The 19,990-nt window shown below is 40.9% G+C and overlaps 1 protein-coding gene and 1 long non-coding RNA gene across 2 annotated transcripts in view; one reads left to right on the plus strand and one right to left on the minus strand.

The window, feature by feature from the left end:
- The window catches only part of LOC134534252 (uncharacterized), a 100,230-nt gene that overhangs the window by 73,264 nt on the left and 6,976 nt on the right, over window positions 1–19,990 (plus strand). Inside the window, exons 2-3 of the mRNA XM_063372543.1 lie at window positions 17,263–17,385; window positions 19,672–19,817. Coding sequence (XP_063228613.1) covers window positions 17,263–17,385; window positions 19,672–19,817 — 269 coding nt within the window. The remainder of the gene's footprint in view (window positions 1–17,262; window positions 17,386–19,671; window positions 19,818–19,990) is intronic.
- LOC134534255 (uncharacterized) overlaps window positions 1–19,990 on the minus strand; it is a 241,122-nt gene that overhangs the window by 36,249 nt on the left and 184,883 nt on the right. The gene's annotated exons all lie outside the window — the stretch shown is intronic.

The raw sequence follows: 19,990 nt of genomic DNA on the forward strand, positions 1-19,990 counted from the left end.
TGTCTTCGTGCATCATGAGAAAATGCGAACGACATATCACAGTAGCTGCAAGGATACCGTGGTGATGAAGACGATCCTTTCAGACCCGAACCAGATGATGTTGTTGCAGCAGTTACACCATCTCCAGGCATACTCTTATGAACATCAATACATCGTTGCTGCACCGAAACCTTTACTTTCTGCCGCACAGCAGGTCCTTTGCATGTCTTCATGTGCGTTTTCATATTATCTTGTCTTGCAAATTGCTTGTGACATTTCTCACAAACAAACATTTTACGATAAGGGTTCTTAGCGCATTCTCTCCTCTCATGTCGTCGAGTATTGCTGCTGTTTGTGAAAATCTTGTCACAGTAACAGCACCGATGTTCGTTAGTCGGTGTTGAATCACCAGTCATTGAAGTTTCCATCGAGGGCGAAACGAAGTTCGACGAGTTTTCCTGCGTAGTCAGCACCACCGACATTAAAGTCTCTCCTGCTGACGGTATCGCGACTGTTGAAATCTCCTCTTTTGATGACGTCGTCTTTGCCGACGGGATCTGCACCTTCTCCACCGTAGCTGACGTCAGGGTTCCCGTAGACGATGGTGCGTCGTCCATCAAGTTCGGCGTTTTAGATGGTAAAGATGCCATCGAAGTCTCAAGAACAGGCAATTACACGACGTATGCACCAGTAGAATCAAACTAGGTGATCCTTACACCGACGACGTCAGTAACAAACTGAGCGACCTGCTGTCCAGGACTCGCTTATATACACGCACCGGTTGGAATAATACTCTAGTCAAATCAAGAACCAATTACTATAATACTCGAGTCAAAACACCATTGAAAGAAGAAGCGCACCAAAATAAGGTAACGCATTTGGAAACAAATTCATCAAATGAAATGAACACGCAATGCACGCACTTGCAGCTTTCATCTCAAGGTATCATTTAAATTTCATTCAAGCGAAGTATCAAGCCAATGTCACATCATATTATCATCCTATTGGTCATACTATCCTCAAAATATAACAGTCTTATAAATCACACCAGTTATAGAAGGACTTATAGTTTATAACACACATCATTTCAGCCATTGTTCTTTAACAAATTCGAATTTAAAAATGTAAAATGTAAGTACTTGTTAAGTTGAAGAACCAGGTACGTAAATATATTATATACTTTATGGACACTGTAGGCACAAAAACCATGAAAGTACATATGTAAGAATGATATTTAATAAAACTAATATTAGCTCTATACCCACACGACTATGTGTTGACTGCTGTGTCTAGGGTGTTGACCTCAATTTATACCGCTAGGACCTCCCTCCAGTCCAGTCACGTGTACCGTTGCTTCCGCTGTTGTCCCCCGCCTTGCTGGCGGCCTCCAATATTCGAACGAGGTGATCAACCATCCAAACCATAAACATGTTCGCATTGTGTCTTGAGATCGGACCTGGACATCCAAGTTACATAGAGTATAATATACTCTGAAATACATAATAAAGAGAAAATTGATATAAATAACATTATACTTGGCTTAATAGTTCCAGAAGTAATGAACACACTGCTTGACCAGTGACAGGTGTAACTAAATATTAAATATATTTTATTTTCCATTACCTTTCGTGAAATTTATTAATCATTCACTCTACGAAAAACAACTCAAGACAATATACCTGACCATCGAATTAAAATACAGTACCGCTATGCCTTACATGAAAGTCTAATTATTCGATAATCTGAATAACCTATAAATCGTTCATGTACAAAGCCACACATACAGGCCAATTGTCTATAGACCATCAGACCGAGTCATGACAATATCAGACGTATAGGTTAGAATTTTCAGAACCGCAGGACCTTCTTCGTCTTTAGATAATTACAGTCATTTAGACCATCATGAAATCTTAATACATACTAAAGGACCAAGCGACCTTGAAAAATATTTTAGTAACACCAAGAGGTTTTGAACTAGTAAATATTCAGTCACTACATATTTTACTATGCGCAATCAACAAAAAGGAAGCACCATCAACGAAAAGACAACACATTTGTAAACACCATCAACAAAAAGGAAGCACAATCGGAAGCACATTCATAGAAAAGGAAGCACAATCGGAAGCACAATCACAAAACGGAAGCACATTTGGAAGCACAATCACAAAAAGGAAGCACATTTGGAAGCACAATCCACAAAAAGGAAGCACATTTGGAAGCACATTCAACGAAAAAGGAAGCACAATCATAGAAACAACGCACAATCAGAAGCACAATCAACAAAAAGGAAGCACATTCGGAAGCACATTCACAGAAATTGAAGCACAATCGGAAGCACAATCACAAAAAGGAAGCACATTTGGAAGCACAACCACAAAAAGGAAGCACATTTGGAAGCACAACCACAAAAAGGAAGCACATTTGGAAGCACAATCCACAAAAAGGAAGCACATTTGGAAGCACATTCAACGAAAAAGGAAGCACAATCATAGAAACCACGCACAATCGGAAGCACAATCAACAAAAAGGAAGCACATTTTGGAAGCACCATCAACAAAAAGGAAGCACATTTTGGAAGCACCATCAAAAAGGCAGCACATTTTGGAAGCACAATCAAAAAAGGCAGCACATTTGGAAGCACCATCAACAAAAGAAGGAAACACATTTTGGAAGCACAATCAAAAAAAGGCAGCACATTTGGAAGCACCATCAACAAAAAGAAGAAAGCACATTTTGGAAGCACCATCAAAAGGCAGCACATTTGGTAACACAAGTTACGAGAACTAAGTCTTAGTTAGAAATCAGAATGAAAGAAATAAAAACATTAAATTTTTACTTTTAATATTTAATTTATTTCTTACGATTATACAAATAGAAGTAAAATAAGCCATTATTGTATGTAGCCAGCTTTCCTCAGTTCTTCGAGTATGAAGGATATTTCTTTTATGCACGAATAGTTTCCTGCACAAAGCGAGCCATGTAGAAGTCTTAGCCGGTCAACCAATAAGTTTGGATCTTTCCACGATGTGTAATCAATCTCTTCTACCACCATCTCACTTGCTTGTTTATTATAAATACTTTTAATATCACAATCGCCCCAGCGATCATAATAAGCGTTATCAGATTTATTTATTATAACACGTCGTTTCCATCGTTTCGGTCTCAGGACACCGTTACATTCTTCGATCTTGTCAGCTTTAGGTGCTTCATCACAGTCTATGCTTTTGTCAACAGCCTCAGAGTTACTGTTACAATCACTGTAGAAGACATCCTCTTCACCCAGATTACCATATGAATTCGATATCGATGATGTCGAAGTGCCATTATCGTCTTCATGCTTCCTTTTTAGGAGTCCATCATTTTTACAAAGTAAGAAAGATCTACTTGAATTCGGCTGGAATGTATTCTCACTTTTCACGTTAAGGATTCTTCCATTGTCTTCATTCTTCCATAAATCATCATCGTCCTTCAATTTAAGTTCTTTGTCGAGATCGGAAGAGCCACGAACATAATCTCTCTCAAGACAAGGAAAATTATTGTCGTAATGCAGATCACTATTCCTTAGTCTAGTAGATCCACCGTTGTACTCTGGCTTGTACGTAGGCTTAACGTTACAAGTTCTGTCATGTCTTTTTAAGCTCTCTCTCCTCGTAAACGACTTGTTACATCGAACGCAACTTATCATATTGCGTAGCGGATTTTTAACACAGTCATTCTTCTGGTGTTGTCTTCCATTCTTTCTCAAGATAAATTCTTTGCTGCAAAACTTACACCTGTGTCCTTTCGATACAGCGACAGACACCGAATCAGGATTCATATTAGTTACTGTGACTAATGTTAGATACAAACAGACAGTTTTCCAATTGGAACCATTACTTAAATATAATTTTTTAAATATTTCTTAAGCGATAGTTATCTCATGCAAAGGTACTTGATGTAAGTAGTTCTGCTTTTCAACAACAGATGACACCACGTATTGCTTGCAGGTAAATATTATTTCTTTCTTTCATGCGGGATGCAGGATTCTCACTAACGATCGCAATAGAGGGATGGCATCGCTAGACTCCAAGGAGAAGGTAGTTTGTTCTTCCAGTTAGTGTTTCTCAGATTTCTCAGGGTATATATTATTATTTGACTGAATAATGATTTTTTTTAAATTCCACCTAATAAAAATAAAATAGAAGCACTCAGAGAAAACCATCAGGGATGATGTCGTTTATAAACATCATAAATTACCATTTTTTTTAAAAAAAGTCCAAATTTAATCCTGCTTAAGCAAAGAGTTCACAAGCCCGCTTGTGCTAGAACTCCCATGTTGCTTAAGCAAAGAGTTCACAAGCCCGCTTGTGCTAGAACTCTCATGTTGCTTAAGCAAAGAGTTCACAAGCGGGCTTGTGCTAGAACTCTCATGTTGCTTAAGCAAAGAGTTCACAAGCGAGCTTGTGCTAGAACTCTCATGTTGCTTAAGAAAAGAGTTCACAAGCGGGGCTTGTGCTAGAACTCTCATGTTGCTTAAGCAAAGAGTTCACAAGCCCGTTTGTGAACTCTTTGCTTAAGCAACATGAGAGTTCTAGCACAAGCGGGCTTGTGAACTCTTTGCTTAAGCAGGATTAAATTTGGACTTTTTTTTAAAAAAATGGTAATTTATGATGTTTATAAACGACATCATCCCTGATGGTTTTCTCTGAGTGCTTCTATTTTATTTTTATTAGGTGGAATTTAAAAAAAATCATTATTCAGTCAAATAATAATATATACCCTGAGAAATCTGAGAAACACTAACTGGAAGAACAAACTACCTTCTCCTTGGAGTCTAGCGATGCCATCCCTCTATTGCGATCGTTAGTGAGAATCCTGCATCCCGCATGAAAGAAAGAAATAATATTTACCTGCAAGCAATACGTGGTGTCATCTGTTGTTGAAAAGCAGAACTACTTACAACAAGTACCTTTGCATGAGATAACTATCGCTTAAGAAATATTTAAAAAATTATATTTAAGTAATGGTTCCAATTGGAAAACTGTCTGTTTGTATCTAACATTAGTCACAGTAACTAATATGAATCCTGATTCGGTGTCTGTCGCTGTATCGAAAGGACACAGGTGTAAGTTTTGCAGCAAAGAATTTATCTTGAGAAAGAATGGAAGACAACACCAGAAGAATGACTGTGTTAAAAATCCGCTACGCAATATGATAAGTTGCGTTCGATGTAACAAGTCGTTTACGCGGAGCGAGAGCTTAAAAAGACATGACAGAACTTGTAACGTTAAGCCTACGTACAAGCCAGAGTACAACGGTGGATCTACTAGACTAAGGAATAGTGATCTGCATTACGACAATAATTTTCCTTGTCTTGAGAGAGATTATGTTCGTGGCTCTTCCGATCTCGACAAAGAACTTAAATTGAAGGACGATGATGATTTATGGAAGAATGAAGACAATGGAAGAATCCTTAACGTGAAAAGTGAGAATACATTCCAGCCGAATTCAAGTAGATCTTTCTTACTTTGTAAAAATGATGGACTCCTAAAAAGGAAGCATGAAGACGATAATGGCACTTCGACATCATCGATATCGAATTCATATGGTAATCTGGGTGAAGAGGATGTCTTCTACAGTGATTGTAACAGTAACTCTGAGGCTGTTGACAAAAGCATAGACTGTGATGAAGCACCTAAAGCTGACAAGATCGAAGAATGTAACGGTGTCCTGAGACCGAAACGATGGAAACGACGTGTTATAATAAATAAATCTGATAACGCTTATTATGATCGCTGGGGCGATTGTGATATTAAAAGTATTTATAATAAACAAGCAAGTGAGATGGTGGTAGAAGAGATTGATTACACATCGTGGAAAGATCCAAACTTATTGGTTGACCGGCTAAGACTTCTACATGGCTCGCTTTGTGCAGGAAACTATTCGTGCATAAAAGAAATATCCTTCATACTCGAAGAACTGAGGAAAGCTGGCTACATACAATAATGGCTTATTTTACTTCTATTTGTATAATCTTAAGAAATAAATTAAATATTAAAAGTAAAAATTTAATGTTTTTATTTCTTTCATTCTGATTTCTAACTAAGACTTAGTTCTCGTAACTTGTGTTACCAAATGTGCTGCCTTTTGATGGTGCTTCCAAAATGTGCTTTCTTCTTTTTGTTGATGGTGCTTCCAAATGTGCTGCCTTTTTTTGATTGTGCTTCCAAAATGTGTTTCCTTCTTTTGTTGATGGTGCTTCCAAATGTGCTGCCTTTTTTTATTGTGCTTCCAAAATGTGCTGCCTTTTTGATGGTGCTTCCAAAATGTGCTTCCTTTTTGTTGATGGTGCTTCCAAAATGTGCTTCCTTTTTGTTGATTGTGCTTCCGATTGTGCGTGGTTTCTATGATTGTGCTTCCTTTTTCGTTGAATGTGCTTCCAAATGTGCTTCCTTTTTGTGGATTGTGCTTCCAAATGTGCTTCCTTTTTGTGGTTGTGCTTCCAAATGTGCTTCCTTTTTGTGGTTGTGCTTCCAAATGTGCTTCCTTTTTGTGATTGTGCTTCCGATTGTGCTTCCTTTTCTGTGAATGTGCTTCCGAATGTGCTTCCTTTTTGTTGATTGTGCTTCCGATTGTGCGTTGTTTCTATGATTGTGCTTCCTTTTTCGTTGAATGTGCTTCCAAATGTGCTTCCTTTTTGTGGATTGTGCTTCCAAATGTGCTTCCTTTTTGTGATTGTGCTTCCAAATGTGCTTCCTTTTTGTGATTGTGCTTCCGATTGTGCTTCCTTTTCTATGAATGTGCTTCCGATTGTGCTTCCTTTTTGTTGATGGTGTTTACAAATGTGTTGTCTTTTCGTTGATGGTGCTTCCTTTTTGTTGATTGCGCATAGTAAAATATGTAGTGACTGAATATTTACTAGTTCAAAACCTCTTGGTGTTACTAAAATATTTTTCAAGGTCGCTTGGTCCTTTAGTATGTATTAAGATTTCATGATGGTTTAAATGACTGTAATTATCTAAAGACGAAGAAGGTCCTGCGGTTCTGAAAATTCTAACCTATACGTCTGATATTGTCATGACTCGGTCTGATGGTCTATAGACAATTGGCCTGTATGTGTGGCTTTGTACATGAACGATTTATAGGTTATTCAGATTATCGAATAATTAGACTTTCATGTAAGGCATAGCGGTACTGTATTTTAATTCGATGGTCAGGTATATTGTCTTGAGTTGTTTTTCGTAGAGTGAATGATTAATAAATTTCACGAAAGGTAATGGAAAATAAAATATATTTAATATTTAGTTACACCTGTCACTGGTCAAGCAGTGTGTTCATTACTTCTGGAACTATTAAGCCAAGTATAATGTTATTTATATCAATTTTCTCTTTATTATGTATTTCAGAGTATATTATACTCTATGTAACTTGGATGTCCAGGTCCGATCTCAAGACACAATGCGAACATGTTTATGGTTTGGATGGTCGATCACCTCGTTCGAATATTGGAGGCCGCCAGCAAGGCGGGGGACAACAGCGGAAGCAACGGTACACGTGACTGGACTGGAGGGAGGTCCTAGCGGTATAAATTGAGGTCAACACCCTAGACACAGCAGTCAACACATAGTCGTGTGGGTATAGAGCTAATATTAGTTTTATTAAATATCATTCTTACATATGTACTTTCATGGTTTTTGTGCCTACAGTGTCCATAAAGTATATAATATATTTACGTACCTGGTTCTTCAACTTAACAAGTACTTACATTTTACATTTTTAAATTCGAATTTGTTAAAGAACAATGGCTGAAATGATGTGTGTTATAAACTATAAGTCCTTCTATAACTGGTGTGATTTATAAGACTGTTATATTTTGAGGATAGTATGACCAATAGGATGATAATATGATGTGACATTGGCTTGATACTTCGCTTGAATGAAATTTAAATGATACCTTGAGATGAAAGCTGCAAGTGCGTGCATTGCGTGTTCATTTCATTTGATGAATTTGTTTCCAAATGCGTTACCTTATTTTGGTGCGCTTCTTCTTTCAATGGTGTTTTGACTCGAGTATTATAGTAATTGGTTCTTGATTTGACTAGAGTATTATTCCAACCGGTGCGTGTATATAAGCGAGTCCTGGACAGCAGGTCGCTCAGTTTGTTACTGACGTCGTCGGTGTAAGGATCACCTAGTTTGATTCTACTGGTGCATACGTCGTGTAATTGCCTGTTCTTGAGACTTCGATGGCATCTTTACCATCTAAAACGCCGAACTTGATGGACGACGCACCATCGTCTACGGGAACCCTGACGTCAGCTACGGTGGAGAAGGTGCAGATCCCGTCGGCAAAGACGACGTCATCAAAAGAGGAGATTTCAACAGTCGCGATACCGTCAGCAGGAGAGACTTTAATGTCGGTGGTGCTGACTACGCAGGAAAACTCGTCGAACTTCGTTTCGCCCTCGATGGAAACTTCAATGACTGGTGATTCAACACCGACTAACGAACATCGGTGCTGTTACTGTGACAAGATTTTCACAAACAGCAGCAATACTCGACGACATGAGAGGAGAGAATGCGCTAAGAACCCTTATCGTAAAATGTTTGTTTGTGAGAAATGTCACAAGCAATTTGCAAGACAAGATAATATGAAAACGCACATGAAGACATGCAAAGGACCTGCTGTGCGGCAGAAAGTAAAGGTTTCGGTGCAGCAACGATGTATTGATGTTCATAAGAGTATGCCTGGAGATGGTGTAACTGCTGCAACAACATCATCTGGTTCGGGTCTGAAAGGATCGTCTTCATCACCACGGTATCCTTGCAGCTACTGTGATATGTCGTTCGCATTTTCTCATGATGCACGAAGACATGAGCGGAGTAAATGCAAGAAGAATCCATCTCGTATAAAGTTTCGCTGTGATGGGTGTCATGAATGGTTTACACGTATTGACAGTTTGCGACGACATGTGAAAAAATGCAACGGTAAAGTCCGTGTGTCTACTGAAGAACTACCTGTAGAAACTTCGACTCCTCGCTTTAGATTGGAGACTCGTAAGAGAACAAGCAAGAAAACCGATGTGTAGCAACCGATTGGTATGACGTCTGAACATGAAAATAAACCTAAGACTGTGTTCGGCGCATTACAAGTGAATGATAATGGGTTCTACTTGGCGTAGTCTGCATTTCGTGGGACATTGAAAGACTACTATTATCCAAATACGTTAGGTGAGTCGAAAGACATTTGTAATTTTCTTGATGATATCAAAGAGAACATAATCAATCAGCTTACTGATGATGTAGCAACAAACGGTTCATTAAAATACAACTTGTGGTTGGACTGTATATATGGAAAGCCGTATCCATTCGAAGACGAAGTGAAGAAGTGTGCATTCAAGACATCGGCTGCAGTAATTTACAGTTCTAACGATGTGAAGCATACTGTTAAAAACGGTATCCAGAAACTCTGTCAAGAAGAGGAGGACTATGTCTGTAAAGGTTCTGGCTGGACTCTTTCTAGTATAAGCCGATTGGAGCTAAGAATTAGTCATTTCACGCCGCTGCGGACCTAAATGATTATAAGATTGCTGGCTTTCGCAAGTGTTCGTGTAGTAAAGTAGAAATTATGTAATAAAGTTTATTTTGTGAAAGAACTTGTGTTGTTTTCTTTCTCGAACCTGCCACTATTATATTATGTTTATTTTTTTCCATCTTCATTCCGAATCGTGTCAAGGGCCTGAGTCGACCTAATTAATCATTTTATTGTTTGCAAATTTATTTAATGAATTTGTAACTTTTTCCCCGAATCTCTAGCAATATAATTACGAATTTTCCAAGATGTTGGTGTTGATGGCTTATAGGATGATGGTAGTAGAGGTTTTAAAGTCTCTTTAAGAATGTTGAAGATGGTTTATTGAAATTATTATTATTTTACATAAAATTAGACATTATTGCATCGATCAGGTATCGAACAAAGGACGGGAATCCAGCGATTCAATAAATAAATTAATGGGTGATTTATTTAATAAATTTTGGAATCTTTCCCGAATTCCTAGCTAAATAATTATGGATTTTCAGGATGGTGGCCAAATGACAAGATGGTGGGTGTCACAGTAATAATAAATGATTACTGCACTCTAGCGGGTAAGAATTAAACTAACATGGCGTGAGCGCACTCTCACAAGATGGCTGCCTCCAGCAGACGAAAACAAGATGGCGGCCGCCAGCAGACGAAAACAAGATGGCGGCCACCAGCAGACGAAAACAAGATGGTGGTTGATGTTTACATCGAATTTCAAAGTTCGAAAAAAAAAATTCAAATCCAAGATGGCGTCCGTGACACAAAGTGCAACGGTGACGTCACGATTCAAAGTTGGTGGAAATTTCTAGAAATACAAAAAATGGTGGATGGATTAGCATGGATTGGCATACAGATTAGTATGGATTAGCATACAGATTAGCATAGATTAGCATACGGATTAGCATAGATTGGCATAGATTAGCATGGATTGGCATAGATTAGCGTAGATTGGCATAGATTGGCATAGATTAGCATAGATTAGCATAGATTAGCATAGATTAGCAAGGTCAAAGGTCAAGTCCTGATAGCGGCTTAACAGTGGCTTGCGTTAGGGATGATTCAGCCACTTTTAGGACTTTTCTATCCACTGGGATTTTTACGGAATAAAACTGGAAATTTTCCCTCGAAACGGGAATTTTTTCCCTCGAAACGGGAATTTTTCCCTCGAAAACGGGAAATTTTGAGTCATTTTGAGTCATTTTTGAGGAATTTTGAGGAATTTTGGGTCAAAAATGACGTCATCCAAGATGGCGGCCGGCTCCTGGCTCCTGCGCCTGTGCTTGAACCCCCCTTTTCCAACTACTAGTAGGGTAGCGGCGAAGTGGTCATGGTAAGCAGTTGTTACAAAGATGTTTTTTTTTCCAACCTGTACTTAAAGGAAGCTAGATTTTTTGTTTGCCTTGTCGCTTGGTCTAGTTTATTCCAGAGCCTGCTACTCACGTTTGCAAATGATCTTCTGGCACAGTGCATCGTTCTGCAATGATACGGCGACGGAGACCTAAACCTTACGGATTAGCCCGGCAATGCCGATATCTTCCGTTTTGCGTTGCCCCGTGCGACCAATGGAAGCCGAGTACATGCTTGGACTCGGCGGTAGTCATGTTGTTTGTTCCAAGTACGTTAAAAATATTGTTAAGAATAAATATTTCGTAACTTTGAATCGCAATCTCGTCGGTTTGCCGTTTGTTTTCGTTTCCGTGCATTGTTGTAACAGCATGCACAATAGTGAGATGTTTCATTTCATTTTGTCCAGTAAATACATTATATATGTTTTGCACATCACCGTATTGGACATGTCTATACAATTATTTTACAATTTATTTACAACAAATAATTTTTCACATTATAAAAACAAATTACAAATTGACATTATAAATAACAAATTTATAAAATAACACAAAAGTACTAATATTTAAAACACATTTGGCTAAAAATCATAAAATAATCATCTTATAATCTATGTAAATTTACTGGCATAAAATTCTTCTAAAGAATAAAAAGAATGAGGTTTTAAAAATACCTTGTTTATATTTAAATTCTTTAGGTTTTGCAAAACAGAGGTTTTTTAATTGTGAAGGAGATCCGTCTCCGTTTCCGTGCCATTGTAGAACGTGCCATTGTAGAACGTGCCATTGTAGAACGTGCCATTGTAGAACGTGCCATTGTAAAACGTGCCTTAGTAGATGGTTGGTTAAATCTTAAAAATTATGAGCGGGAAGAATGTGAGAGGGGGGGGGGGGGGGGGTCACCAGCCACCTCGTACCTTCTCGTACGCACCACCGTGTGTGTATTTAACCGTGTATTACTGTGCTTGGCTTTTATTAACGTTTCTTAGACACGGCAACATGATTTGAATTTGAAATATTTTTGCTGTACATTTTTAAAGAAGTTTTTCCATCGGTTTATCGTTTATCTTAATTTAAAAATAATAGTCTGAATTGCATAAGTGTTAAAATTGTATAACATAGTTTATTTTTTGTAAAATTGCAACTTACAGGTTTGCTAACGGAATATTTTATGTTCAATAAACGTAGAAACTATGTGTAGTAACATCTGAATGTTCAAAAAAAATCATGTTGGATTCGCTTTTGTAAAATTAGAACCGGTTCTTCCTTATTGCTAGAGACCTGCAAAATTCGCGGTTTCGATGGCCTTCAGGATAGACTGCACATACCCCTGTACACTCGGGCAAATAACGCAAGTTCGTTGGCTGCCGACTTGTAAGTCGTCTCAGCTGGTTTGTCTGTGATTCGATCCTTCTTTGTTTGAGGGTTTATAACTGGTTGAGATTCGTCCAGATGAACAGTAAGCCAATAGCAAAATTATCTAAGAGGTATATGTGTTTCAATTCTAGCCTATTGTAGATGAATCCGCGAATTTTGCAGGTTACTTATTGGGAAGCACGCCAGGACGTGCAACTTTGAACCTAAATGCAGCGTTTGGTTTGACGTGCAGACCGACCTAACGCTGGAGACTTTCGGAGAGGATAATAATTGTGGGTAAACTGAGATGATGTTGGCCGGCGCGGCGTTCCGTTCTGTTTACGAATCCCTCTTCCGTGCGGCATCTGCGCGCATCACGCACGCATCGCGCACGCATCACGCACGCGGAAACGCGCAGCGCGCCTGGTACGCGGGCTGCTCGGAAACGGGAAGCCTTCTTTTCACAGACGTGAGAGCCAAACGCCCGATCGTGCATCTTCGGTTTTTTTTTGTTCATTGTAAATAAATATGGCGGTGTTGATGAAAGGAAATACCATAAACAAGGCAACGGTATTTATTTGTGATTGTTTTTAGAGGAGTGTCCGTGAATGTTTATTTTGGACAACTCATGATAACTAATGGTAAATTAGGTCAGGTTAGCTACATTACAAATACTTTAGAACATTGTGGACGTTTGATTTGGTTAGGATAGCTACATTAAAGATACCGTGAAATCATGTAAACGGTTTCCTAGCGCTGGATAGCTACATATTAAAAAGTTATTTGCTAAGCAACAATAAAATGATTTTACAGTATTTTTTAATGTAGCTATACTTACCTAATATAACCAACCATCCACGATGTTTTAAAGTATTTATAATGTAGCTAACCTGATGCAAGTAAATGAATAATTTTGAGAATGACATCTTATAAGTTGAACCCGCGCATTTGGAGAATAAATGCCCGCAATTTTTTTCCCCCCAAATAAATACACCGGTCGTGGTACGGAAAAAAAAAGCGAGCATGAACTTCGGGTGTGGCTCTCTCGTCTGTGAAATGAAGGCTTCCCGCTCGGAAACAGGCAGTTGCTCTGTCCGCGACTCCGCACACGGAGAAGCGAGTCCGCGTGCTCAAGTGCTCGAACCCGAGGTACTGGAAGAGTCCACATAGGCACGGAGCTAGCGAACGTGATGCCGGATTCTCACTAGCGCGACGCCGACGACTAGAAGCTGGACTCAACAATGATCCGTCTCGTCCGTAACGTATGTCCGTCAGCGAGCCGAGCGATTCTCAATGATCCGCACGGCCTTCAAAATTTTTTTTTTTTTCCATTTCAATGCTGCCAACACTGGTAAATATTTATATTGTATAGGTTTATTGACGATCATGACAGTTAAGCACTCAATAAGCATTAAATTCAATTTTTGACGTGACAACGTCTAATAAATCAATCAACGCCGGCTTAAAGCACGAAAGTGTCCCGTTACGCTGTGTCCAGTTACGCTCATTGTACGCTTGCGCCGCATCTTATCTCTCTCCCACTCGATTGGAACAACCATCGATTTGACTTTTTCGAGGCACATTAAACTTGAAACACTCCCATTCGTTTCCTACTTTCCTATCATCGTCCTGTCCTTAACAGAATAACACAGATTAGAAGTTAAATAACAAACATGTATAAAAGTTATAGTTAAAGTAATCTCTTCGTTAAATTAATAAACATATTTGAATTAATGAGTGCAAATAAAAGTATGCAATCATATTATCAATGTTTTGTTATGACGTCACGTTAAACTATCGTCCGTAAACCGACTTTACAGACAACCAATTTTTTTTTTTCGCTCTTGATATTTATTGAAATATTTTCAGTTGAAAAAATATGCTCAAACGTAAGTTAACATTTAATGGAAGTAGCTAAACAAATGCATATGCTTAAAAAAAAAATCTTTTAAGACAGGAAAGGGTGCCGGCAATAGGTATCTTGCTTACATTTTGGAGGTTATTTCGTCCGTCCGTATGTTGAAAGTTGAAGCTTGGTAAGGTTTTGATGGACTGACGGATGGAATTTTCCGGGACATCTGATTGGCTGCAGGTGATACGGATGATCGAGAGTGCAGCTTTATAAGTTACAGTTTTCCGCTCATTGCAAACATATTTTATTTTATGCGTCAAGGTTAAGATTTGCCACACACTTAACCACATAAATATTTATAAAGTTGGCACATGCAAGATTAGCTTAATAAAAACTGCAGCCATGAAAAACGAAAATATTTTCAAATACAGTAAAAAAAAAATTACAAAATAAAGATAAGGTAATTTTTTTTTTACTTTCTGTATAAAATCCTAAAAATGGTGTTCAAAAATGTGTTTAAAAAAAGTTCTTACAGCTATAGTTTTAAAGATATTAAAATATTTCGTAGCAGAATATTTTATAAAAACTAGCATAGACTTCAATAATTCTAAAAAATACAAATACATTTTCCTATAATAATTAAAGCACATTCACATACATTCACGCCTACATTGGGCCTAGGCCGACTTTTATCGGCTGCCTCCACGAACAAAATTCTTGGGCCGCAGACAAACCCCCCACCCCCCTCAATTGTAGATTGTACCCGTTTAAATTTTGCTCAGTTGCCGGAGAATGCTAGCTGATTCCTCTTCTTGGATTTGTGTTAGTGTTGTTGGGGCGAGTGAGTCACGCCACAAACGGACCAAGCTATTAGGGTAGATTATCGTCCAGAACGTGATGTGGCAAGAAAGTTGTGGCACCCGTCTGCCTGGCGCCTGAATCTCAAAACATTTCGCATTTTGGTCTTTTAAAAACTGCGCAAGAAACACAAGACGCATAAAAGTTAAACAACGTCGTTTTCGTATACCCATTTATAATACACGCAAGCCGCCAAAACGACACGCAAGCATCAGGCAACTTTAACCTCCTTCCGTTTCGGCGTTTCGAGGTAAAGTGTTCCAAAAAAAATTTTAAAAGTTTCATACGTCACGTGTATGGATAGTTAATATTTCATCTTTAACGTTCGCATCACGTTTCACTTATTACACTATTTAATAGTTTAATCATCTTGTTTTTAATCATTGTTGGTTTTTATTCGCACTTAAAAACTGAACACGTTTTCGTAAAAAAAAAATATATATATATAAAAAGCCTTATGAACATTTTATTCAAATTAGTTTTACGGTTTTAAGTTGTAGGCTGTTAAAACTACGTGTTTTATGTACCACGTTCAGAAAAGATAAGTAGGTATTAAAATTTATGATTGCATTTACTTGAGAAAACATGAACTCTTTAAAGGTTCGTGTGTTATCAGTAGGTAATAGATTTCAAAGTTTTCCGTAGCCAAAAAAAAAAGAATCAGTTCCACTTATTATTTATATTATTTTGCTAGTCTTTATTTAAGTGAAGTTTAGGAAATATTTGTTGAGAGTCTAGTAATTCTAGTGGAATGTTTCACTTTAAAAAATAATCTATATCTGTTTTATATGATTTTTCACTAATGGCTATTCTACACAATTAATAGCCTACTTATGGCAAGGTTTTCAGTGACACGGTAAGATGAGATGGAATTCGTGGATCGAAGTATCTACAGTAGCACCAGTACGAATTAGCTCAGCAATTCCGAGCTCTTACGTACGTTACTCAGTAGGACCTAATTATTTGACCGCGGTAGTAACCATGTTTATTTACGTTTTAAATACAGTAGAACCTCACATATCCGACCATGGCGGGACCGGGCCATGGTCGGAACGGCCAAAAGGTCGTATATCCGTAGGAGCAAAAAAATATATATATATACCCCTTTCCCAGCTATACAGTGTGTATAGTAATACAACTTCATTTGTAAAAAATGTTACTGTATACATTTAAAACATTTACTTTTGTTAAATTATAAATGAGAAGATGAATACAATGTAAGCATACCTTATTTAAAGGATTCAGTAATGTATTTTTAGTTTCAGTTTTGCCTAATTTTGATTTTGCGGAAGTGTCTCTCCACTTTTTTTTTGCCCACAATACGTTAAAAAAAAAAAAAAAAAAAAAAAAAACATAGGACAGTACAAGATTATAGTACGAGCACATTCTACACCAACAATCACGGCTGAACTGACAGTTTGCGACACGGAAACATGTAGATGCGTCACATTTTCAAGTCTGAACAGGCTCGCCAACCACGCAGACTAGGTCGGATATCCGGAGGAGTCGGTTGTGGGAAGATCGGATATGAGGGGTCCTACTGTATACGTTAAAAATTGTTTGATGTACAAGCATATCCAGGGTTCTATCATTTATTTGTGGTTTATTTTTATTATATATTATTTGTTCTCGCTTAATATTTTATTTATTTTTATTTTATTTTTGAAGTTATACTTTTGGCGCTTTTTAAAAAAAATTTAAAAAATTAATTTTTTACAATGCACTCGCAGAATGCAAAAAGAATTAACAGAAGGAAATAAAAAATTATATATGTGCGTTAAATCTTATACTTTTGTGATTGGTATTGAATACTTTCCGTATAATAAAAAAGAATTGTGATTATTAGTGATAGAAATTGTGTTTATAAACTTTTAATGTGTGTTGCTATCAGTGAGGTACCTGTATGATAATTTATTTGCATTATTATAACATGTTAATAAATATTTAAAATTTATAAATAAGAATAAATATTTATTTATTTTCATTAATTACAATACATCCATTTTATTTTTCTAAATTAAATAATTAAATTTATACAGGTGTTTATATTAATATTTAATAAAGACTTAAAAAAATTAATTTGATTGACATTATATTTTAACGACATTATTTATAATATCATTAATTCATTTTATTATCGTATTTGTATTAATTATTTGCATGCAAAATTAAAGTTAGTTTTTTTTAAAACGCACACTTTTTTTTTAATTTAATTAGTTGAGTTGCCGTGCATGGTGTGAGTGGCAGACGCGACAGTGGAGAGTGTGGAGCTGGCCGACGGCTGAGCACTGCACTGGTGGTGGTTGCAGGCAGAGTCGCGGGAACACAGCCAGCCACCCCAGCCCGCCATGGGCGAGACCTCCCCGCTGCGCCGCATCGACACAGTCGTGCTGCAGTCCCGCGTCGACACCCTGCAGTGGCAGCTCAAGCAGGTGGGTCGCTCCCTGCCCCCAGCCATGCCATGCCCTGCACTGCTCCATGCCCTGCCCATCCCTGCCCTGCACTGCCCCCTGCCCTGTCCTGCCCCCTGCCCTGTCCTGCCCCCTGCCCTGTCCTGCCCCCTGCCCTGCCCTGCCCTGCCCTGCCCTGCCCTGCCCTGCCCTGCCCTGCCCTGCCCCCTGCCCTGCACTGCCCCCTGGCCTGCCCCCTGCCCTGCACTGCCCCCTGCCCTGCACTGCACTGCCCCTGCCCTGTCCTGCCCCCTGCCCTGCCCTGCCCTGCCATGCCCTGCCCTGCCCTGCCCTTCCCTGCCCTGCACTGTCCTGCCCTGCCCCCTGCCCTGCCCTGCACTGCACTGCCCTGCCCCCTGCCCTGCACTGCACTGCCCCCTGCCCTGTCCTGCCCCCTGCCCTGCCCTGCCCCCTGCCCTTCCCCCAACCCTTCCCCCTGCCCTGCCCTGCCCTGCCCTGCCCTGCCCCCTGCCCTGTCCTGCCCCCTGCCCTGCACTGTTCTGCCCCCTGCCCTGTCCTTCCCTGTCCTGCCCTGCCCTGCCCTGCCCTGCCCTGCCCTGCCCTGCCCTGCCCTGCCCTGTCCTGCCCTGCCCTGCCCTGCCCTGCACTGCCCTGCCCCCTGCCCTGCCCTGCACTGCACTGCCCTGCCCCCTGCCCTGCACTGCACTGCCCCCTGCCCTGTCCTGCCCCCTGCCCTGCCCTGCCCCCTGCCCTTCCCCCAACCCTTCCCCCTGCCCTGCCCTGCCCTGCCCTGTCCTGCCCTGCCCTGCCCTGCACTGCCCTGCCCCCTGCCCTGCCCTGCACTGCACTGCCCTGCCCTGCCCCCTGCCCTGCACTGCACTGCCCCCTGCCCTGTCCTGCCCCCTGCCCTGCCCCCTGCCCTTCCCCCAACCCTTCCCCCAACCCTTCCCCCTGCCCTGCCCTGCCCTGCCCTGCCCTGCCCTGCCCCCTGCCCTGCACTGCCCTGCCCCCTGCCCTGCCCTGCCCTGCCCTGCCCTGCACTGCCCTGCCCCCTGCCCTGCACTGCCCTGCCCTGTCCTGCCCTGCACTGCCCTGCCCCCTGCCCTGCCCCCTGCCCTGCACTGCACTGCCCTGCCCCCTGCCCTGCACTGCACTGCCCCCTGCCCTGTCCTGCCCCCTGCCCTGCCCTGCCCCCTGCCCTTCCCCCAACCCTTCCCCCTGCCCTGCCCTGCCCTGCCCTGCCCTGCCCTGTCCTGCCCTGCCCTGCACTGCACTGCCCTGCCCTGCCCTGCCCTGTCCTGCCCTGCCCCCTGCCCTGCCCCCTGCCCTGCACTGCCCTGCCCCCTGCCCTGCCCTGCACTGCACTGCCCTGCCCCCTGCCCTGCACTGCACTGCCCTGCCCCCTGCCCTGCACTGCACTGCCCTGCCCCCTGCCCTGCACTGCACTGCCCCCTGCCCTGCACTGCCCTGCCCCCTGCCCTGCCCTGCACTGCACTGCCCCCTGCCCCCTGCCCTGCACTGCACTGCCCTGCCCCCTGCCCTGCACTGCACTGCCCCCTGCCCTGTCCTGCCCCCTGCCCTGCCCCCTGCCCTTTCCCCAACCCTTCCCCCTGCCCTGCCCTGCCCTGCCCTGCCCCCTGCCCTGTCCTGCCCCCTGCCCTGTCCTGCCCCCTGCCCTGCACTGTTCTGCCCCCTGCCCTGCCCTTCCCTGTCCTGCCCCCTGCCCTTACCCTGCCCTGCCCTGCACTGCCCTGCCCCCTGCCCTGCCCTGCACTGCCCTGCCCCCTGCCCTGCCCTGCCCTGCACTGCCCTGCCCCCTGCCCTGCCCTGCCCTGCACTGCCCTGCCCCCTGCCCATGCCCCTAATCATGTCATTATTTCTTGTAGAATTATTACTAATTAGTAAATCACCTAGTGCACTGTAAAGTACACGTTTGTACATTGGACCACTATGTGCAAGTACAGTACACTTTTTAGAGACAAAAGAAAAATTTCAAAATCTGTTATTTAACTGGAGTTTACTTTGTTTGCCTTCTTTTGTAATTTTTTTTTTTACATTACTTATTTAGAGAATATGACTTCTTTATACATTTTCTCTAGTATATTTTCTTACTTTAGAATCATCACCCTCTTTTCTTGTGAATAATGTAATTCCAAAAATATTTTTTAAATCTTGGCTTTATACCCTTCTATTTTACGGGGGGATATTTTCATTAGAAAAATTCAAACTCCTTTTCACGTTAAAACAATAATTGTTTTTAACTCATACTTGTACAATTATTATATATTATTGTGCATAATGTTTCAGGCAGAAGAGAGTCGCCAGATGTATCGATCTGTCATGGAGCATGTCATGATGTTCTTGGAGCGAGTGTACACGAATCTCGATGAAATGTCGAGGACGGAGCAGTGTGAAAGTTTGCCAGCCTCTGTATGCAACTCGCCAAGCCACAGGTACTACTTAAAACTCATGTCACTTATATTTCATGAATATTGAACCCATTAAAAAAGCATATAAAAACAATAATACTACATACGTACTCATAGGTGTGCCCAGACATTTCCATTAGGAGGGGCCCTGCTAAATTTTTAAATCAGAAGCTGAATTTAGAATGTTAAATAGCCTA

The sequence above is a fragment of the Bacillus rossius genome, chromosome 7 (genome assembly GCF_032445375.1).
Source record: "Bacillus rossius redtenbacheri isolate Brsri chromosome 7, Brsri_v3, whole genome shotgun sequence".
Taxonomy (NCBI): Eukaryota; Metazoa; Arthropoda; class Insecta; order Phasmatodea; family Bacillidae; genus Bacillus; species Bacillus rossius.